Source organism: Accipiter gentilis, chromosome 30 (genome assembly GCF_929443795.1).
Source record: "Accipiter gentilis chromosome 30, bAccGen1.1, whole genome shotgun sequence".
NCBI lineage: Eukaryota > Metazoa > Chordata > Aves > Accipitriformes > Accipitridae > Astur > Astur gentilis.
In genome coordinates, this window is record NC_064909.1 from 950806 (window position 1) to 974150 (window position 23345).

General features: G+C 39.7%; 2 protein-coding genes across 4 annotated transcripts in view; both read right to left on the bottom strand.

Annotated features, from left to right (window-relative positions):
• BTBD9 (BTB domain containing 9) overlaps positions 1-11228 on the bottom strand; it is a 144170-nt gene extending 132942 nt beyond the window's left edge. For 2 of the 3 annotated variants that reach the window (XM_049833816.1, XM_049833815.1), the window contains exons 1-3: positions 8224-11228; positions 6079-6242; positions 881-1091 (exon numbers count right to left, since the gene is read on the bottom strand). In XM_049833816.1, coding sequence (XP_049689773.1) covers positions 881-1091; positions 6079-6160 — 293 coding nt within the window. In that variant the 5' untranslated portion in view covers positions 6161-6242; positions 8224-11228. Of the gene's footprint in view, positions 1-880; positions 1092-6078; positions 6243-8223 lie in introns of those variants that run through there. The other variant, XM_049833817.1, reaches the window with a different exon arrangement.
• A 139-nt stretch (positions 11229-11367) lies between these two features.
• GLO1 (glyoxalase I) lies at positions 11368-19850 on the bottom strand. Its single transcript, XM_049833821.1, has 6 exons — positions 19707-19850; positions 18428-18510; positions 17078-17218; positions 16154-16221; positions 14944-15033; positions 11368-12306 (listed from the first exon to the last, which is right to left on the bottom strand). The coding sequence occupies exons 1-6, from the start codon at positions 19785-19787 to the stop codon at positions 12218-12220; spliced, it is 552 nt and encodes a 183-aa protein (XP_049689778.1). The 5' UTR covers positions 19788-19850; the 3' UTR covers positions 11368-12217.
• Positions 19851-23345: the final 3495 nt, after the last annotated feature.

Genomic DNA, 23345 nt, shown 5'->3' on the forward strand with positions numbered 1-23345 from the left:
CTACAAAAAATTGCTCCATCTCCACTTTGAACAATAGCTTGCAAAGCAGAAATTAAGATATGACTTCATACCTTCCTTTTTTTTTTTTTTTTTAAATATAGTGCTATCTGTGAGAAAGAAAAAAAAAGAAAAATTTTCAGAAAGCAAGTAAAACAAACAGTTTGCCACAATATTAGCAGTGGCAGATTAGCAAATCTTGGGATTCTTGATCCTCTATTGCTTACTCTAAATCCAGCACACTGCAACTCCAATGAAATCCTGAATCTTGAGAAAAATCAAAGTACTCGCAATTATTTTTTAAAAAATGATAGACAGTTTGAACACAATTTGCATTCACATTTTAGTTCAGCTATTAGTTTATCCCTCTGACAAAATTAACTGGAAGTAGATTATCAGGAAGTTCTATTAACTACACTTAGAGTGAAAAATGCCCAGCTCTTAAAAAAGCTGGATTAGTATTATTGCTAGTTTTAAAATATATATCCTAACCTGTACCAGCCAGACCTCTTTAAATACTCAATTCCAACACATCAAAATTAAACTTTCTAATTGAGTATATTCCATAGAAGCACACCATCCATACTCTGAGAAATCAAAACGATTTTACAGCAGAACTTTTCTGTTCTGAAGTTACCTTCCTCTTGAATTTGTGAAACTACCTTCAAAATGCAATTTAATGAAGGTCAAAAGAATAACATCATGACACGGTATTTATCTTTTTATATTTGGACACAATGATTTGATGTGCTGGGAAACATTCACACAGAAAAGGTCACACTCAATGGACAGATGATTACACCCTGAAAAGTTCATAGAGAAACACTATTTATCTTATCTGCATGAAAATTTCCTGTGAGTCTGACAAAAAACTCTACTTCACCTGAAATAATGACACCTAGCAGCCAGGATCACTCTGTGTGCTGGAAAACGTTTCTTTTCTACAATAAAGGTAACATCACTATATTCTTCCCCATTCATTAGAGCACCGATATGCTCTGACAGAATGTGAACGTGGTCAATCTCACCCACAGCTGTGTAAGGACGAAGTGGATGGCTGTTACTCATCTTGGAGGGATGGTGATATTGGTAGCCTAAAGGTTAAAAGAAAACAACCAGTATTTTAAAGGACACAAATATTAAAAAAAGGCAAAGATCAACCTGCGATTACGAAAAAAGTGACTAGTGTAAGTTACCATATATTACAAGAAAAATGAAGCCAAGAGGTTTTCTAATAAAGTTCATTTACAACAGGACTTGATGTAGTTTGCACCAACAATTCTAGCCGACAGAAAATATTTCAGAGAATTCCATCACCTTGTTGTTCTGTCAATCCATTTACTTAAAATAAAAAGCTTCCAACAAAAAGAATTAAAAATTAAACAATTTTAAAATTATCATTCAGAAAGCAATTTTATCTGAATTAAAAGGCACATAAATTATAAAGAAATAAATAATTTGACCAATTAAGCATAGTCTTACTCCCAAGTCTCTACTAAAATCAGTGATGAGTAAAGCCATCAGTGTTTTTGCAGAATTCCAATCAACTTTCCACAAATGGAAGAAAATACACAATTAGGATAACTTTTAATAAATAACAAAGTCTGTCAAAGAGCAAAACATTAAAACGTACAATTCAATTTTGTTACCCTTTCCACTCAGTTTTCTTGACACCTTCTTGTTCCCTTATATAAGAAAATAAATGCCCTAATACCTCTCAGTCATAAAAGTGTGAAACTGTCCACTAATGTACAATACAGACTAATGCATTAGTCATATCTTCTATGGAATTATTTTGTTACTTCTTAATTCACAAGAGGTTTTAGTTTGGTTGATTTTGGTTTATCTCAGCAATGGAGGCTTTCTGTAGTCTCAGCGGCAAGAGCATCCACAGGAGAATTTAGGCTAGTCACTTTTCAAAATGGGCACATACTTAGTGCTGAAGAAACATGGTGTACCACAAGAGGCAGGAAAAAGATGAGGCCATACCCTGCACACAGCTAACAATCTTTCAAGTGAAATATTCATGACACGAATGTATTTTTAAGTTATATTTTTAAAGTATTAGAAGATACGCATCTGTTTCCAGTCATTTCTACCCCAAAAAAAGAAAACAAAACACACACACATGGGGTTAAGTATTATGCAACACCTGGAAATTTTTAACCCAAAATCAAGATACAGTAGAAAAACAGTCCCAAAGAACTTTAAACTAAACGAGAAGAAGTGATAGGAACAGAAAATAAGATTTGAGAAAAATACAGCATGCTAAATTGATATTACAGATCACAGCACAAAAGGGAACAAAACCCCAGCTTTCCTCAGGCTGCCTCTGCTACTTGAATCAGAAGCTGTGTGCCCATGTAGCCGTTACAGTGTGGAAACAGGAATACTGGCCAAGATACCAGAGGCAGCCTAACCATGGGAACACAGAATACTGTACAGTCATTCTTCTATCCTGACATGAGCGTAAATGAATTTATGTTTTTTCAAAGTAACAGACTGTTTCTTCCATTTGCACTGGTTAATTTACAATTAGGTAAGACAACTCTGCACTGAACAAATTTATGCAACATACACTTGCAGTAACATTTACTTTGTAATATGCAAGATTAACTTAGCTCACATCACTCCAGTTGCATCTATTTATACTAGCAATAATATTTATCACAACATAATTGTTTGAGAGTTTATAGACAATAGTAAAATTGAAATGCCCTCAAAATAGAAAACCTTTTATTACACAAAAGGAGTAAACAAAAGGATGCATTGTTACTCAGCTGCAAATCTCAAGTCTCAATACTCCTTCAAGACTTCTGTACCTTACAAGTCTATAATTGCTGTTGTTGATCTTCATTCACAATAGTCAGGCAACCCAACTATGTGTGAGCTACACGCACATTATTAAACAACTCTGTACTATTTCTCTTCTGCTAGTTCTGATTTTGATGGATTAGAGAAGTTCATTTATGATACTTCATACATGTACAAGCACAGGCACATTTTGGTTTTAAAATCTATCTTCAATTCCATTTTTTTTACATTCTATTTCTCCATTTCCTTCATCCATTCTTATCTCTAACAAATAAGAGCAGGTATTGTCTGCATAAAACTGAGAGACTGTAACAGTAGCAAAGATAAAGGAACGCCATCAGCTGCACACTAACTTTGCTTCCAGTAGCTGTGGATGTTGTCATGTGCCAAGAGAGTGAAAAGTTCAAGGGAAAACTGTTTCCATGTCAGGTTAAATAAATAAAAAAAATTAAAAGCACACTTTCCTCTCAAGGGTACATAAACCTCCCTGTACATGAATTCTCTGTACAAGAATCAGCGTATAGAAGAGGACAAAGTCTGAACTGGGGACACTTGCTAATAAGCCAATGATGCCAGTCCTTATGAACATCAAGACCCTAAACTACAGCAAGCAACGAAAGTAGAAATTTAGAAATCCCTGTGCATAAACTGCAAGACAAATTTGTTTTGATGTTCAATACTCTCCAAATTGCTGGTAAAATGTACTATTCTAGATTGTCAACCAAGAACATGCTGATCACAGGGAATACAGGACTCGAACAACGGCTACAAGCCTCTGGGTGAGAAGCCTTTCAAATGCTTGAATGACACAAGGCTTTGGAAACTGGCAACTTTATGAAACTATGTATATGCCTTATATGCTTTCTGTGGGTAACACTAGTATATTGAAGAACACCTAAACTCATTTATTTGTTTACTTAAATGCACTTTCAATGCAAGTTTCATCTCTATTGAGGATTTTCCATATAAAGCAGCCCAGTAAGAGCAGTCCTGCCTTCAAAATACAGAACCTAGTAATACATCATTTCAGATCTTCCCAGACTGGATGAATTAATGGTACAAATTCAGTCAAACCTTGAAGTGATCTACACATTTCTTGTTTGAGGAAGTAAAACATAATATACTGCTTTAGTTGTGGCAAGTTACTATGAGCTCACAACTTCCCTGTACAGCTAAACCTGTATTTTTCTAGTTGCAACTCAAAGTATTACTTATGATAAAAAAAGACGGATGCTGCCAGGAGCTTGGCAAAACCCTTCCTGAAGATCCCTCTGGCATCTTCTGTCATAAAACAACATCAACCCTTTCAGAGAATACAGATGTTCACTCTTCCTGGCAGTCAATGAAGAACACCTAACCAACTTCAGAATAAAAGGCCAAGCCATTTATGAGTCTCTTGCCAGCACCACAACCTATTTCCAGGAGGTATTCAGAGCTAATTAACTGCTTCAGGAGTCAGCTGCTGCAGCAGCTTTGTTCATGCCGCAGAAATAAAGACAACAAAACAGTCTTCTCATTGAGTTTGAGGCATTAAAACTGCAACAACCTCAAAAGGCATCTGTTAAGTCAGAAGGCCTGCAAATCGCTTCTGTCTAAGACCCCATTGGAAGACACACTTCTTTGTGGCCATCTTCAACAGTGAGCATGTGAGAAAAATGTGGCCTAGTATTCATTACATAAGGCAGTATGCAATATTGCACGTGTGTCATGGCTAGAAAAACAACAAAAAACCTCCCAGTTTTCAGCTTGCTATATTTCTTTTTACTAAGTAATCTGTAACATGTTACGGCATATAAAAACGTGATCTAGAAAATACAGCAACAACAGCAAAACCCCAATGACATCTTTACTAAACAACTCTCAAGCCAGAGCTAAAATAAACACCGGTACTCAGGCACTTCCCCCCCTCATTTGGGCTATCACTAAAGAGTCCTCTGAAAAGCAGTGCATTTTCAGTGAAACATGTAAGAGTTGTTTTTATACTAGGCACAGAAGAAGGAATTTAAGAAATTGTTCACAAATAATTTGGAAATACTTTTACATAAAATGAATGAAAAATGTTTACATAACTGATAACCCTATTGAAACTTTAGAAATAAATGCACGTAAACATTGCTAGGATTAAGAAGTTTATTTTTAAAAGTCTAGATTATAAACACTGAGCAAATAATTTTGTACCCTTGAAACACTTAATTCCTTCATCATCTAGTTTGTACCTAGCAAGATAATACAGATTTTGTCAGAATTACACAAAGGGCATTTTCTTAAATATCATTCTCTTACACTGCTATTTTATCTAGAAGCAGGAATTGGTTCTCAGTTGATTGGAAGGGATTTGAGCAGAATTTCATTTTTTTTGTAAATTTATTACTTCATAAATTATTTTGCTACGCTTTAAATAAATTCCAGCAAAATATTACTTTCATTACAATTTCTATTACCATAGACTCACAGAACACGGTAGGTGTGACAACAAGGCTACTGTACAAACGTACCATTGTTTTCAAATCATACGGCTTGGTTTTTTTAATGGATATACACATCTTTTTATACAAAAATACTTTGTTCTCATAAGTTCTGGTACAATAAGCTAACATCTCAGGAAACAGGGATTTTTAGTAAATAGTTCAACATACATAAAGTATAACCCAAGTAAAGACTTTGATTCTGTCAGAACCCTTGCTACAGAAGCTCCTTTGTACTTCTGAAAAGCAGTAACTAAATTGACTATGAGTAAAATTATAACAGAAAGGGAAAAAAAAAAAATCCAAACATGTTCTGATACTTAGTATCCATAATAACATAATACAGTATGAATTTATGGATATAGGATATGAAGGATCAAGTAAATGAAATTCACAGAAATTTTAAGTCTCATCTCCAACCCTTCTGTTGTGAAAGGATTAAAAGAAAAGCAGATGTTGACTCTGGTTAATGGTAAATAACCACACCATTCAATGACTGCATTCTAAACTACAATGTAGTACCAAAATGTTTTGACTTAAAGGATATGGGAACTTATGCGCTGCTCATCTGTAAACACATCCCATTACTTAAGTACTGTTTTGTGCTCTGCTCAGAGACATACTCATCTGATAGAAGAGCAGGAATAAATTTAGCTAGGTACAAAGAAAAGTATACTAAGTACAGTTTATTTATTAATACACGTCTAAAACAGGTATTAATGCACTCAATACAACCTGGTTAAAATAGCATACAACTAAACCCTTAAATTCAAATATCAAGAAAATACATTGGTCTACTCACCAGTAAAGCTGTCTGAAGATCTACAGCGGACGTAGCCCGCAGGCAGATAACCAACTTCCTGAAAATTAGGGTTCTTCGCCATTCTGAACAACAGACGGATGGAACAGCAAGCTCATAGAAATGCTATTCAGCAACATCCAGCTACACAACAACTGTACCATTTCCTGAAACAATGCATGAAATATATACCATCAGAAACTGGGGGCGTGTAGCCTACAGCAAAAGTGAGTGAGATACATATTTCTCAGTTAAAATCTTTGTGGAAAAAAACCCCTTAAAAATCCCTCCACTCTATGGGAAAACTTCTAATAGTGTTAGGACATAACACTAGAATTTATTTTTTTGCATCATTATCATTTAATTTTGACCATTCATTTTTTCAACCATCAAAACAGATGGCAACATATTCATTTGTTCATTATAAGCCACAAAAACTTCATCCTGACATTCCTGGTACAGCATTAATGTCTCTGAGAACACCGTTCTCCCACATGGGTGTCCCAGTTAAACCAGGTCTATACAAACTGTATCATACACATTTTATTCCCTACACATCCAAAGTTCTCTTAAGTGTTCCTGCCCAGCTAAAGGTTTTGGGGGTTTTGTTTGTGTTTTCGTGGTTGGTTTTTTTTACAATACTTAAGCGAGTTTCAGGTCTTTCTCCAGTGCAAGCCTTTAATTTTACAAACAGGAAAACAAAACAAAACAAAACTGTAGGGTAAAGAAATAAAGAGGCTTTATTTGTTTAAAAACATAACTAACATAATGAGCCTCTCTCAACAAGTATAAATTATTGTTATTCTTCCCATCATACCTGCCAGCAGGAAAAATAAACTGTATTTAATTTGCTAAACAGATGATACCTTGATCTATGAATTCTCTCATAAGAGATGCTCTAATCTTCTTTAGAGTATATGTTTAAAGAAGTGAGGGAGAAGGAAGAAAAAGTATTTTTAGGTAGTCTCATGAACTGGAAAGTAACCACACCTTAATCCAGTTGAAATTGAATTGAAAACAGGCATTTCACAAAGAAGATCTCCTGGTTTTGGGGAATAACATGAAATATGTAAATATTTGTTCCTACAAGTTACGCATGTTATCAGATTGGCTTGTATTATCAAAATATATTCAAAAGCCATTTATGAAAATTCTTGTGGCTTTTCTTCTTTTATACAAATACGAGTGAACAGACGCCAACAGAACAGTATACTTCAAGCACCTGATTTACAGATTTGTAACAGAAGACACACCACGTACACCTGCACTGTTGAGTAGGGTCAAATTAATCCTTAAAACACATAAAAAAATTAAGTGATCCCAGCACAGGGCTTTGGGAAGGGATCTGTGTGCTGTGCTCTAAAAATAATGTGAGCAAAGAGCATTGCTGGGCATACAAGATTACAAGCAGATTGCTAACAAGTTAACCTCAAGTTGTTTTTTTTTTAAAGTCTGATAATATGACAGCTTCTTCCAAGTCAAAAGTAATTTCAATGAACCACAGCAGCGTGTAACTTGCAAGAGTAGTTAAGTACTAAGATGCCAGAAGAACCCGTGAAAATATTCTGTGTACTACCAAAGCGTCAAAATACTAAACTAATAAAAAAATAAATTAAAAGGAAAAAAAAAAAAGCCACGGCAGGGTCTTGCAAAGCGCAGGGGCAGGCAGGCAGAGGGGCGGGCAGGCAGGTGAAGCAGGCGCATTCACACCCACGAAGAACGGGCGGCCCAGGGCTACCGACCCGCCCAAGGTCGCGCCCGGGGAAGCCCGGGCCGCCGCCTCACCAGGAGCCGCCTTCCAAGTCGGCAGCCGCCGGGGAAGCGACCCCCGCCCGCTCGGCCGCCCCCCTCCCTCGCCTCCGCGAAAAGGCGCTTCAGAGCCGGAATCCCTCCATCGCCTGACGCGCCCGGCTGCTCCCCGCGGCGGCGCCACCGCCTCCTCGGCCCGCTCCTAGGTCGACCTGCCCGCACCCGGTGGGAGCCACCGGCGGCGGCCCGCCATGGGGCCAGAGCCCACACTGGGGGAGGCCTCGGGAGCCGCCGCCGCCCGGTCGTCACGAACCCGCTCCGCGGTGGGGCGGTGGGGCGGGGGAGACGCGACCGCCGCCGCCCGGCCGCCGCCCGACCGCCGCCCTCCCTGGGACTCACCGGCTCCGCCGCCGACAAGACCTCCAACCCCTGCCCCGCCACCACCGCCGCTACGTCAGCAGGCGCGCTGACGTCACTTAGTAACAGCTGCCGTCCTCCTGCGTGTTGACGTAGGCAGGCACCCTCGGGAGCGGCGCGGGAGCGGGTGCCGGTGGCGCCGTGAGCTCGCTTCGGCCTCCGTAGTGCCGTTCGCGCGGCGCCTGGTTTCCTCTTCCGGCCATAGAGCGGAGGAGGCCGCTAGCAGAGCGGCACCCGCCGGGCCGGGCGAAAAACGCTCGGGGCTCGGCCCCCCGCGGGGTCGGGTCTCGCTACCGCTGCCCCCGCTCAGGCGAGCCGCGAGGCCTGGGGCGGCTGGAATTTTTCACTTCCCTACGGGAGTGTCCCAGGTAGGGCTGCCGGGATCTTCCCGGCTGCGTCCTCCTGCTTGCGGGCAACAGCCAACCCGCCCGCGGATGCCCCCATTTGGCAGAAACCGGGCGCTCGTTCAGGCCGCGGGGACGCTTCAACACCCAGCCCTCAGGAAACAGCAGCTGAGGTTTAACCTTCTCTGTCGTTCTCATCTGCTGTTACTCGGCCGCATTCACAGCACACCTTTCCTTTGTTGAAGAGTAAGGGCGTGCTTGCTAGCCCCTTGCCAGTTGGTACGTGTTCCGCTTCCCTGAGCAAGGAGAACCTCCTCCTGTCTGTCAGGAGAAGAACGTGGACTTGTCTCTATGTGACCACTAGATTAATTACTGCTGTACTGCATGAAGCTAAATTTAGGCCCTGCAAGTGGCAAAGCACTACATGCTATTTAATTCCATGCTTTATTTAGCAGAAAAGAAGTGTTGCCTTAGAAGAAATAAAAATAACATTGTCCATCATCAGTGAGAACATTAAATAATTTCAAAATGTTTAGAACTGAGATCTTTGACGTCTGTGGCTGGCTAGAAGAATCATAATTAGGTGTTTTTCTTCAGTAGTTTATTCTTGGATTTCCTAACTGAGAACACCGGTTTTAATTAGTTCTCAGTATAGCAAGCAGCAGTAACTTTTTTTGTTAAAAAAAAAAAAACCACATACGTTGCCCACTTCATGATACTGCTGTAACAAGTTTGTAGATGCCAGTGGGTTTTTTACTAGTTTTCTCTGTATGACCTCATCATCCATCCCGTTGTCTATGCTTTGTCAAGCACGTTAAAAAAAAAAAAAGGATCATTCCAAACTTAGCAAACATGCATAGACATTTATTTGAGTACTAAGCAGAGAACCTTCAGCATAGCCTGCTCCTCCTTGTGCACTTATCTAATGAACTACACATGCACTCCCTTTGACTTACTCATCTGATGTATGAACTATCCCAGTTTTAATTACTGGATTCCATACAATTGGGTCAACAGCTTTTCCAGGCACACCTGTACTTTGAAGTGCAGCAAAACAAGTCTGAATGAAACACTGTATGTTGGTAAAATTTGAACCATTAAGTCACACACTTGCAAAATATTGAGATTTTCCTTGCCAACACCTTGGTCATAAAGCTTTAGGTGATACAGCTGTATTGACTGAAACAAAACCTACTTCTAGACAACTTCACTTAGACTACCATTAGTCTAAGTTTTTCTCCTTGCACCACCTAATGAGAGATTCTGAATGGTAATGAACTGCAGTTAGCACTTGTGCTTCAGTCGAGTTTTACTTCATTTTAAGTTCCTATTTCAGAACACCAGCAGCAGAAGGGATGTGTATGAAAAACACAGTTTAGCCATCACAACCTATGTAAGCTGCAATCAACTGAGTGTTTTGTCTCACTGCTGTAGCTCTCATGCTTCTTGGCACTATTCTCACCTTACTAACTTCAGAAGATACCATACTGTTACACTACCATAGTCTTCAAATTAAGAGTTCTCTTAATTGCTGCTGCGAGGTATTCTACAATATTGTGTACCTTTTTTTAAAGTAGGGTTAGGTTTCACGAGTCAGCTGAGCCAGCCTTTCTGCTAAAACAAACAGCTTTATTTACTCATTCAGGAAATGAAGGAGCCTTGAACTGGCTCCTTATTTCTGGTTAATAAACTTAGCATAAAACTAACTCAGCATTCAAGAAAATCATCGCTACTTTATTAACCTGAATTAGCCTGCTTTGGGCAGGGGGTGCAATGTCAAAAGCCCCACATCTGGGAGGAAGAAGACTGTGAGATCATGTGGTCATAGCTATTAAGAGAGCTCACTTAGGAGATCTCACTCCAAACAGTTCTAACTATATTATCCCTATGAAAATGGCCTAACATACAGGAGACTAATCAACCACACAAGGAACAAGACAGGGAACAGGCTAGGTATTAGTTCTGGAAGTATAGGAAAGCAGAAATAGAGAATACAACCATGAACCAATAGTGTTTATTGTTGCAGAAAAAAAAGGCAACTGGACAAATAATTCAAGAAGGGAAAGAATCTATTGTATATGCATGACACTGATAAGGCACCACCTAAAGACCAGTATCTGTAGATACTAGCCAGAAAATATCATACAAATGACAATTTAAAATATCAGGGTTGCTTCATGTAACAAACAGAAAACTGAAAAAAAGATTATTTTTTGAGTTACTATGTCTACCTTCCAATGAATTTATGATTGCTTGCACATCCGTAGGGGCCATTAAGCAGAGCAATAGTTCTCACATTCCTTTTTCCAACACCTAAGGCTCAGATGAAGCATATAATCTATTTTACTCATTTCCAAGGGTAAACAAAATATCTTTAAGTTTTATGAAAGATTTTTCATGTGGAGGTCTGTAAAATTACTGAGTTTATATATGCTATCTTGTTAAGATGAGGCAGACAGAATTAAGGGTTTTTTGGATAAGGAGATAGGACAGCAACACTTAGCATTTAAATCATTAACATCTACATTAGCATAGTAGAAATCAAATGCAGTACTTTCCACATTTCTGTTTTAACTTACAAGCCAGAAAGTTATTATTAACTCTGCACTAAGTTACTAAAACATCCTGTTGACCAAGTCACAGTTACCTTCTTCATTACTGTATTCCCAATTGATACTCTTTTACCACCAGATTTCTTACCAAAAACCAATCCATGAACCAAAACAAATACCCTTTCAGTTACCTAGGATTCAACAATTAGCAAAGCAACAGGTCATACTGCTTTAAGGTTATTCTGTAGTTTTCACCAATGCTTTATTTGGAAGTGAACTGCAATGCTATTACACTATTCAATAGTCACATAACTGAAGACTTAGTAGGAGTTAAGTCCTACTTGAACCACAGTAAGAGAGTTTCTTTCCTTGTTGGAAGGAACAACAGGACTTCAAAACTTGACATGGTTTACACCATTCGTAACAGCTGCAACAGCACAAAAACAAGTAATTTGTGTAACATCCGTAAATGCTACATGTTTTCCTGCTGTTTACAGGTATCGTTTCAGTAACCGTCACTCATTTTGACAGGGCAGATCAAAACATCTACTAGTAGGAAACTGTTGTTTCAGATACTCTTTTTCATTAATTTCCTAATGCAGAACAGAACATACAGAGCATTTTATTTTCTAGTATACAAGATAGGGCATGAAGCCTTCAGGATCTTCTGACTTCATAAAAAAATATTCTGAAGTGGGTTTTTTTGCTCCTTGTTAAAGCTCATCAGTAGTAACACAGATTTTTTTGTTGTTGTTAGTGAGATGCAGTGAATTTCTGGTCACTTATCTTTTGATAGTGTTTAGTGAAATATTAACATAAACACTGTTCAAGAGGAGAATCTGTGTAGGCGCTTTTCCAAAAAATGGTTGACTATTCCTAATTGGAAACAAATTGCAGCGGTATCACAGGACAAGAAAAAAAAAGGAAGTCAAGTACAGTGAGGCCCCAGGGGATAGTTTTAGAGGAGACTCTGAATGTGACTGATTCCTCTCCATTAAGCGAGAATTTCACAAACCCTGTTACAGATTTTCTCCAGGGGACTGAAAGTGGGCATCCCCTACATAATATATTTCATTAGAACTAAGTGAGAGTCACCATATGGTTAGGATTCAAAATTTCAATCCAGTAGCCATCAGGATCCTGAACAAATGCAAGTCCTTTCATTTTACCTATTAGGAAAAAAAACAAAAAAACCCCAAAAACAAGATAAGTTAAGACTACATGACTCGTTCTTAATGTCAAATACAACTACTTTTAAAAACATTTTTTCTTTTTTTCCTTTTGCATGAGAATTAGTTCAAATTTAGACAGCTAATTCTGAAAACATCCAGATTAGTTTTTAATCAGCATTAGAACTTTTTTATGCTAAATTGTCACTCTTACTCTCAACAAAGCTGTAGCTTAAAGTCACTTTGAAAATCTATCTTTTGTTGATTGAACTTTTCTGCATATGCCCCTATACATGTTCATCCTCTAAATTCAGAAAAATATCTTTGTGCTCCAGGATGCTTTGACACATTTTCTTGAACTTGCTTTGCCAGTATAAAATCCTGTGTTCCTCTGCCCTGTTCATGTCCCATCATTCCTGCCTCCACAATGAAGTTTTACATTACTGCTTTTGTTTGGTTTTCCCCCCTGACGTGGTTTATGGGACACATTTGCATCACTTCATAAAACAAAGAAATGCAGGGCAGGAATGTTTTAATTTTACTGTTGGAAAAAATATTGCTCATTAAAACAGGGTCCCCAAAAGTTGTCTTCAACAGTCGATCAGGATAGCACAGCTTAACATGTTATCTTAAAGTGTTAATCACAGACTTTTAATTGTAATTGCTCTACTAGGCTATTTACTGTAACAGAACCAACCTAACTGAATATAGTCTAGTTGCAAAAACTTCTGATGGAATAGTAGATGTTTGATTCAGTTATGTAGGAAAAAAACATCAGGTCTCTCAGCCTGCTCTGCAACGAATGTGAAGTCCAAAACTTTTTTCTCCTCCCTGGCATTTGCTTCATCAGTTTTATTTCTTAATGTTAAAAAAGAGCTTTTCTCTCCCCCTTCCCTTGACTGCTTCAAGACTTCTTTCCTGTGATTTATTCCATTTACAGTCTAAGCTTCCCCTCCTATCTACTTAGAGCTGTGCAGTGATACTGAATCAAAGTCAAGTCCTCACTCTTCAACTCTCTCAGGGTTCAACAGGTGCTGAACAGATTAAAAAGGGCTCAGAAACTCTAAAATGCTAAAAATACTAAGTTCAATTCTTAAATCAAGAAATCTCTGTTCAAGTTAAGTTTTCAGCTACACTTCTTACATTTGCTTCAGCTGAGAACAGTGAGATGAAAATCACTTAAGTCTCTTTTCAATTATGTGTTCTTATTCCTTCAGCAAGAAATCTAGATCAATTCCAGTATGTGTACACTGAAGCTTCATGTACTAATGTTACCTTCAAACTATAAAACACCTCCACCGTTAGTACGGGCAATAGTCTAGTTTCTATAGCCAGAAGGAAGAACTATCACAGATTTGTGCCTGCTGCTGGTATTAGATGTCTGTTTTGGAATGCATCAGCGCTAAAACTCTTGTGAGGTCTCTTCATGAAAGAGAATCCAGTTGAAAAATGCAAGACTTCTCTCCACTGATTTCTGCATTTTAGGCTATTTTGACATAGAGATTCTTTGTTTATGTACTCTCTAGACATTTGAGCTATATATTATGCATTTTTTACTAAAAAGTTATACAAGTCAGATATAGACTAATGAGGCTATTTCTACCAAAGCTGACTGTCTTGGTTTCAATTGGGATAATTGCCTCTCTAGTAGCTGGTACAGTACTATGTTTTGAGTTAGTTATGAGAAGAATGTTGATAACACTGATGTTTTCAGATGTTGCTAAGTAGTGTTTAGCCTAAAGTCAAGGATTTTTCAGCTTCTCATGCCCAGCCAGTGAGAAAGCTGGAGGGGCACAAGAAGTTGGCACAGGACACAGGCAGGTCAGCTGACCCAAACTGGCTAAGGGGTATTCCATACCATGTGGTGTCACATCTAGTATATAAACTGGGGGGAGTGAGGGCGGGGGGATCGCCACTCGTGGACTAACTGGGTGTCGATTGGCGGGTGATAGGCAATTGCCTGCTGTCATTTTATTAGTGTTATCATTATCATTATTAGTTTCTTCTTTTCTGTTCTATTAAACCATTTTTATCTCTACCCATGAGTTTTACTTCTTTTTCCCGATCTTCTCCCCCATCCCACTGGGTGGGGGGGACGTGAGTGAGCGGCTGCATGGTACTTAGATGCTGGCTGGCGTTAAACCACAACACTGACAGAACAGTTAAAATTATAATAGCTAGTAGGTGGCATTAGGTGCATTTACATAAAACATAGCCAGAGAAGTCAAGAATTACTCAGTTTTGATGGGTGGGAGTAATTATGTCTTCTGTGTCATCTTATTTTCATGTCATAAGAACCACACAGATGTGATATATGAATTTGATCCATGTTAAAATAAATTCTGTAATAACTCTGGGCAGTAGCATACATAGTAAACTGGCATCAACAGATCATGTGAATTTTACTGAAGGTGAGACCACATACCAAAGGCACATAGCTAGACTCATTAACTATTGTTACCAAGATGGCTCTATTGTCAGTTTTGCCCACTGTGTAAGAGGGCGCAGGGGTAACTGGTTCTAGCACCTTCTAAGCAGTGGCAAGTACATATTACCCAGCTTTCCAGGAATATCTACTAGACAGAATATGTTCAAAACAAGGACAGGAATTGACTTTCATTTCTGGTCAAGACTTACCATCATCTGGTTTTTTCACAAATTTCACTCCTAGTTCTTCAAACCTCTTACAAGCTTTATTGACATCGGGGACAGCAATTCCAATATGTCCTGGGCAACAAAGTAAAAAGAGTGAGGTATGCACTAAGTATTGCTGGATGTTGTAAGAAAAAGTTTGCTCAGCATTTCAACTTGTGCAAAAAGTTGACATGCTGTAGTTCACAAAAGATACGATTGTATACAAGAAAAACATTGCTTCCTGAAAGAAGAAAACTGTGGGTATTAACATTATTCTCCTTCAAAAAGTTGGCTTTTAACATAGGAACTTTACAGTTAAAATCTCTCATATTGTTTAGATGAGAATATTATCTAGAGTAGGAAAGAACATGATTTTCAATCAAACTGTTTTATCTGTATTTCCTTTCTCAAAACATGCCCACATAAGAGGATTTGTTGCATTTGCTCAGTTCAACAGTACAAGTTTATCTTAATGCTGTATTTGTAGAGTCTAACACTAGCACTACCCAAGGCCTGAGCTTACAAATCAATTCAGAAGCTTTAAATGTCAAGTAGCTAGATTTGAGTATGAAACTTATTTCACAAGCCAGTGACCTTTCAAGCACTCAAAATATCAAATCAAGCCACACAAATACTAGCCTCAATGCTACAGACAAATGGAATTCTCCTAGCTTAAAATGGGTAACCAGTGGATTATAAAATAGAAATCCAAATGTAAATCAGTCTAAACACCAGGATAATCTAATACACAAGAGCAATTACTGTTCTCCATTCAGTAGTTACTATTAGCATGCATTTGCTTGCCAAAGGATTAGATTCTTTATAAAAAGTGTAACTGTGGCTCATTACTGTGAAACACATTTGTTTACCTATTTTCACGATCTTTCACAGCATACGTGCGGGAAGAAGAGAGATAAAGGATGGGATGAGATGCAAGTTGCCTTCTCTCCTAGTGCTAGTATGTTTTCGTCAAAGTAACCTACTAGAAATGTCTTTTCATCCATACAAGTTTAAAATATTTTCTCTGCTAGTTCTCACAAAAAAAAAAAGCCTACAGCAATACTTACCCAATAACCTTTGCACAGAATTTATATAGGTGTTTTCTAAAAAACATTTGAAACTCCATTTTTCCCCAATACACATCGGGGGGGGGGGGAATCTATTCACAATAAGCCAAAGCTTAAAAACTACAAACACAAAACTAAAGACCTACCAAATCCTCGGGGATCTGAATTGCCATTGTGATAAGACTGATTTTCATCATTTTCAGTGCCCCAGTTGCTGTAAGAAGTAATTATTACATATTGAAGAAAAGCATTAAAATTAACAAATCCTAAATTTTCACTTTCCTCAGGAGGGTAAGTTATTTCTCCTAAGAAACTACAGAATTTCAGCTGTTGGCTGCATTCATTAAACTATCAAGATTTTCCCTACTCACAGGTCCCAGGGATAGTCTCTGGGCTAATCCAGTCATGTTCACACCCCTTCACTAGTATTCAGGCTCTAAATTTGAATGAGTCAGAGACACTCCTGTCTCATTCACATTAGAAAGAAGGTGTCTCATTCACATTAGAAAGAAGGTTGCACAGCATGAGTCAGTTTATCTACCTGTCACTGGGGAACAAACAGTGAGGGTAGCAGGTCCTGAAGCTATGCAAGACAGTGGGGTATTTGGGAGATTCTTTCTGCACAATTACAATAATTAGTAGCATTAACCAAATTATCCTGTTTATTGGAAGTTTATGTTTTGACTTAATACCTCTTTTGAATAGATTCCAAAAGCAATGGTTATCCATTACTAGGATGCTCTGGGGATCCAAAGAAGGTTCTAACCACATTGGGTTTACCTAAATTCTGTGGCTTTCCTACCCAGATGGCATGCATACTCAAAATATAGCAAGCATTATTTCATATTTATGTACCACTGTTTACCTAGCAATTTGAAAGACCTCAGAAAAAAGAAAGATTAAGCTTCCCAAGCATCCAAGATCTTAGTAGTATTTTAAGGCTATATGACAGTGAAGATGTTTCCACAGTAATGATTACATTTTTTATTCAATCCAACAGGATTTACACTCATCCACTTCTGTTTAACCACTGTTAGCTAAATGTCATCTCTCATTATACTAATACTTACTGTGTCAGTTCAAGTGTAGCTTTTCTAGAGAAGGTCCAGGCTGTTCGCTTAGTTTTATCTTTTGGGATATCATTTTTATCTTCATACGCCAGAAAATAGAGCGAGAACTTCATAGTAGGAAAGTCAAATTTTTGAAGCAGTCTAAATGGCAACAATTATTTTGAAATAGTAACGTTAAAAGGTAATCAGATAGCTTGCAAATAAACCAAGATGCTTTCCCCAAGGAAAAATTATTGCTGTGATTTTTTGCCTTTCTGACTGTGATCCCCATCTTAAAATAGCTACATTTTGAACTATCAAATAGAAACACTCCAGAACACATTACAAACATACAGAAATTAGAAGAATCAGATGCTTAAAAGCCTAACTATCAGTAACTGAATAGCAAAGCCAGTACAAAGGCTCACATTGAGGTTGCCACTCTGTTACCCGTATTTCCTCAGGAAGATCTTTAAGTTTATCCACTTTAAAGTATCACCAAGGAATAAAAAGATTTACTTTGAAACTTACTTGTTCTGGGGAGCTCACTGGCACCAGACAAAGTTTAAGAACACAGCAGGATTAAAAAACAAACATACCTTTAGATGAAGTATTTTTACAATTTCAATAACTAGGTATAATGATAAAATCTATTTCAGATGTGACAATTTAATCAACTAAAAAATACTTGAGGTATGCATTTTTATGTAGGACATTTAACCAGAACAAGTAGGCATGCAAAATGAGACTGATTTCTTTTTCAGCATATTAGGTATTTAATTTTTATTTTCTCACACCCACACCTTCACTAAAGTAGAAGTAGTTTATTTTACTCTAGTCTGGACTCATTTCAAGATGTTTAAAAATATGCTAGAATTTTGTTTTGAAACAAAAACAGCCTTCTCCCAACAGCCTTCTCCAAAAGACTGAGTTTGAACCTTGTCTCCAGCTTCCACTGCCTTGGTCTCTTATGACCAGAGATGGTCATAAGCCACCTCTGAGAACTAGTAGAAAACTTAATTTCAAGATCTATAGCAATGACTCTTGAGTGCTGTCATAAAAGTTACCAGTTAGCTGCAGGCTCAGCGAGGAAGAAGTAAGCAAGTTGTACACTAATAATTAATGACCTATTTAAGAAAAAAAGAAACTCCTAGTCAAGGCCAGTATTAGTTCAATTGCAGCTCAGGCATTAACTGTGCTGTAGGAGTTCTCAGAGATTGCCAGACTGTCTAATTGGGCATCAGCTGATGGGCCACCATTGTTTATGTAGCTAGACCAATTAGTATAACTACATCAAAATAACAGAAACTTTTCTTTTCAGAAGAATAGCAGGAAAGAGCAAACTTATTGTGGCAGACAACTTCTACTCACGTCATTCCAAGAACTCTTGTATAAAAATCCAATGACTTCTTAGGATCCTTTACTCTCAACATCGTCTGCTGCAACAAAAAATCCTGGAGGAAAAATCGTATATTTTTTAAGCATCAGCCAGAATTTAATTATGGATGTTAACAAAAATGTCAGTTAATTATGAATCTAATACTAACAGGTTTAGAAGTAACAAATAGAGCACTACAGTAAGCATAAATAAAACCTTTTGTCCTTATCTTATGCATACAGATTTGTGTTAAATAAATAAGCCTTTGTAACATCATGTTTTAAAACAAATAAACAAAACCACCACTGGTATCACTCAATATATATTATCAGTGGTATCAAAAGAAGGGTATCATTCTTACCTTTATTATTCTTTTACAGAGCTGTACTGCACATGAACCACTTTGCATGCAACCGTACTAGGCACATGAATATTAGATATCAGGCCTCACTGCAGACACAGAATTTAAACAAAGCTAAACTCCTGAACTCATTATTTTTATCATTCCATTGCACAGGTGTTGAATTTTTGTCAAGCTTGATTATATCTTGGAAGCAAAACCAGCCTGCAATTCTGTAAGGGTATTTGCTTGAAGCCACTGGGCAACTTTATCTACCAAGGGCTAACAACAACTAAGTGGATGAAAAGTAAATGGTAGGACAGGCTTGACATATGTATTTAAAAAAACCCAAACAAACCCAACAACAAAAAAACTTCAAACAGATGCAGAACAACTGAAATGCAATTATAAGGTTCTCCCCCCAAAAATAAAAATCTTTGGGGGGATTTTTTTTGCAACCCTGGCACGTGCTGGCTGAAGAGCCCCCGGATTGCCCAATTACCCCACGGCCGAGCGCAGAGCGGCCGCTTGCTCTCCTCAGCTCCAGCCTGACCGAGCCCCGGCAGAGGCCCCCACCCGCCCCAGTGCTCCGCGGCTGGCCGGGCCTCGGGGCAGGGCAGGACGGGGGCTCACAGCGGCCGGCCCAACGGGCCCGCCCTTCATCACGATCGCGAAACCGAGTCGGGCTGGCCGACGCCGGGCTGCCCCCCTCCCGCCGGGTCGGTCTCCCCGCATAAAGGAAGCCGAGCAACCCCCGGCCCTTTCTCTCCCCGACACCGGGACTCTTGCCGGCTCCATGCCACCTGCCATCCGCCGCACGTCCGCCCAGCGAGAGAGCGAGCGGGGCGGTACCGGCGCTGCCGCAGGCGCTGCCGCAGACCCTCCCGGCGCCAGCAGCCCCGGGGCGCCCTCGTCACCCCCACGCACCCCACCTTCGTGCTGGCATCCGGCTCCGAGCAGGCGCCATAGGCCGCCTCGTCGCTGAGGCCGCTGAGCTCTGCCGGGGCCGCCATGTCGGCAGAGGAAAGGAGGAGGAGGTGCTGGTGCCCGCGGGAAGGCGGTGCTCCGCTCCGCCCCGCCTGCGGCCGGGTCGCTGCCTAGCAGAGGCGGCCGCGGAACGTTGCAGGGTTTTGTGGTCAGGTGCAGTGCTGCCTCTTCCTTCCCGTCGGCGTTAACGGGAAGGAGTCTCCTGCCTGTGGAGTTAGTTTGCTGAAGCCTGGAATGAAACCACGGCTGCCCCGCGTTGAGGTGGCGATGCGTCCCTCTAGCTGCCGCTCGCAGGCAGATGGTACCCTGCAAACGCCTGAGTAGGCGTAGGTACCCGCTCCAATGGCGTGGTGGGGTTTTTTTGGTTTTTTTTTTGTGTAACTCCTTCCGACTGGCGATGTCCTGGGGTGGTTTGGAAACCACCTGCGCCTTCAGCCCTGTTTACAAACACACCCGCGCTGCGCTCGCTGTGGTATGGAGGGGGATTGGGTTCTGCCGTTGCTAACAGACACTGGGAGAAGACTTCAAATTTGACACCCGTTGGAGTTACTCAGTGACATTTTAGCATAAACAACTATTTCAGCTCCAAAAGAGAAGAATAATCTTTCAAAAACTCGGGATGAAAAACATTTTTTCCTGGATTGAATACTCAGGAAAAAAAAAATCGGTAACTGTGGAAAAAAAGCTCATCTTTGCAGTGCAGCATTCCTGCTGCGTTGCATTATGTAGCTTCCCTAGGTACACACCCAGCCCCTGAGCAAGGGAATTTACGGTACTAAGGGTCTTCAACAGCCCGAGCCGCGCACGTCGCCGCGCAAAGCTCTTTGGTGCCCGACACAGTCTTTACGATACAATTACGGTTCAGCTCCTGGGGCTGGGCCCGCGCGGACAGCAGCGACGCGCAGACACCGCCGGAAGAGAGCGCGAGCTCACAGCGCCACAGCCGTTGCGAGCGCCCCCTCACGGCTCGCTGTCTGCCTCCGCCGCGCTATACGGCCCCAGGAGGCAGGCGGGACGCGTGGGCGCGGGAGGCCTGACGCGGAGGAATAACCGCGCGGCAGCCGTTGGAACCGGTTGCTCTTGACTCCTGAGGGGGCAGCGGCCGGTGGTTGTGCCGGGGGGGGGGGGGGGGGGGGAAGGGAGGCTGCCCTTCTCTCCTGTCCTCTCCTCGCCTTGCGAGGTATAGCTCCAGCCAGGTCGGTGAGGTCTTTGTCTGTATTGCTCTGCTAAAGCCGAAGTGCCGGTTAAGGCACCTCAGCTTCTCAGAAGAGAGCCAAAAGTCGGTAGTCCTTGTTCTCTACGCTTGGGAATCCTCCACTTTTCCTTCCGTCCTTTACCTCATCCTCTTCCTATCTTCTAAAACTCGTGCTTGAAACCAGACTCACTTTCCTTTTTTTTTTTTAACATGATCAGGTACTGTAGCTAAGGTTTAGAGCACCCTGGAGGGGCAGAAAGGAAAGGAAGTTGTAATATAAAAGCACATCAGATGTTAAAACTAGGGTAGGTAGCCAGCTGGAGTTCATGCTGTTTTTTGGAAAGTGTGAAAATCTCAGCTGAGCCACGGGACAGTTGTTTGGAGAGTTAAGGAGGGTGATAGTATATAATGTATTGTTTCTAAAGAGAGCTATGACAACCCCACCTCTTTCATCTTGAGCTTTAGGGGAAGGCAGCAACTTAACTATCTAAAGTAAAGAGGCCCAGTTAAAAGGCAAAGAAATTAACATCCAAGCTATTCCACCTGAGTATCAAGGAGGAAAGTACCACTGCTGACCTTATAGATGACCAATCAGATAAACATGAAGGAAAAGAAAGGAATTAAGTAATTTAGATTTTATACTTTCCTTTTTTCATTACTTTCTTAAGTTGTTTTTTTTCTTAGTAGTTTTACTTCAAGAAAGAGACAAACTTTTTCTATAACTGGTGGTTACATACCAAAGTCCACAGAACAGTGGCCACTGCTAATCATGGGCAACAATAAGGAGCTAGTAATGTAGCAACAGGTGTTGCTTTTCATGTGAGCCTCACTTCTGATTTTCTATTTCCTGAACCAGGCAATAGTGTCTAAGAGAGTATATAACATAATTATACAAGTAGTTAGCTACCTTAAGGCTTCACAAGAACTACTAGGTAATTCTTGATACTTATTTTAATCCTTATGGTAATAGTACTCTGAGTAGAATGATAATTTCTGTGCTTTTGTTGTTGTCTGTTATTCTGGGTATGATATTAATGGTATATCTGAACATTTTTTTTATAAAATATTCCTCTATTGTAACATCCCTGTGAAACTGAACAAGCTACTTTTACAGGAAAAAATTAGGTACAAGGTAAGGACTTTAGGTATAGTTCTGCTGATTATTATGGTGCCTTAAAACTACTTGCTCAATCCATGTGTAGATTTGAGCACACTAAATAAAACATTTAATTATCCCTATATATTTAGGAGTGTTAAGATCTACAGAATGGGATTGATGGCAGCCAGCAAATGCAAGTGGTTGAGTATGTGCCATAATAGGAAAACATGGAGAAAGAGGATTTAGATGCTTTTTTGTAGCTCTGAATTATGGGCTTGGGATTCAGAAACCAAACCTTTCCTAGGCTTATGTGCTAGTAGAGTAGAAAGGGAAAGAAAATGGAAGGAGCCATCTTTGCATAACAGCCTACTGCTCTGCAGTCAGCCATTAATATACTTTGGTTTGGGCCTTTTTAGAAATCCTCATCTAGGATGATTAACCTGCTAGTCCCTGGTCAGCAGGAGAAAGACTGAGAAATTCCTATCTTCTGTTGAAGAATGGTACCCATTCCCTATGAACTGCAGTATTCCAGGGTTTAGGCACAGAATGAAGAGAAAATCTGACTCTGTTTCGTTATGCTGAAGGTGTCTGATGGTAAATTAATTTTTTTCGACTGAAAAAAATACTATCCACCACCCTCTGTTTTGCATTACTTCTGCAAACACACATGTTAAAAATATTATGCATGATGAGGTATTTGTATAAAAATCATGTGTAAGTATTTATGTAAGCAGTGATTTAAGACCTGGTACGGAAGTTTATGCAAGGCTTTTTGTAAGCTCAGTTGCTAAATGTGTGTGTATATTTTGCAAACTAAAAGTTAAACAAATAATTTACATTCTAAATAATTTCTATTTCTCAGTAATCAGATACTTAGTGACAGTATTAATATTTTAAGAATTTTATTTATTATCATGAAATATAAATATATGGTAAATTATTTTTAAAAATATTTCTGTAATCATCTTCAGCTTGACTTGGTAAGACTATTAAATGTATATACCTGGGACATTGGTTTTGAGATGCTCTCATTTTTTTTGTTTTTATTCCCTTCCTTGCTCTTCCCTCCAGTCTTCCTGAAAAGATGGACATGAAAAATCTGGATTGTTATAAATGCAGATTATTTTTTTTTTTGCAAATTTCAGATTTCAAAATGGAGGGGGTACAAAAAAATAACAAAGAAAGTTCAAACGCTGGAGAAGATGCTGGGCCCAGTCTTGCTGCCACAAATAATGCTGGGTCTAATATCACTGCAGAATGTTCTGTGCCTGCTCCCATTGCCCTAGAAGA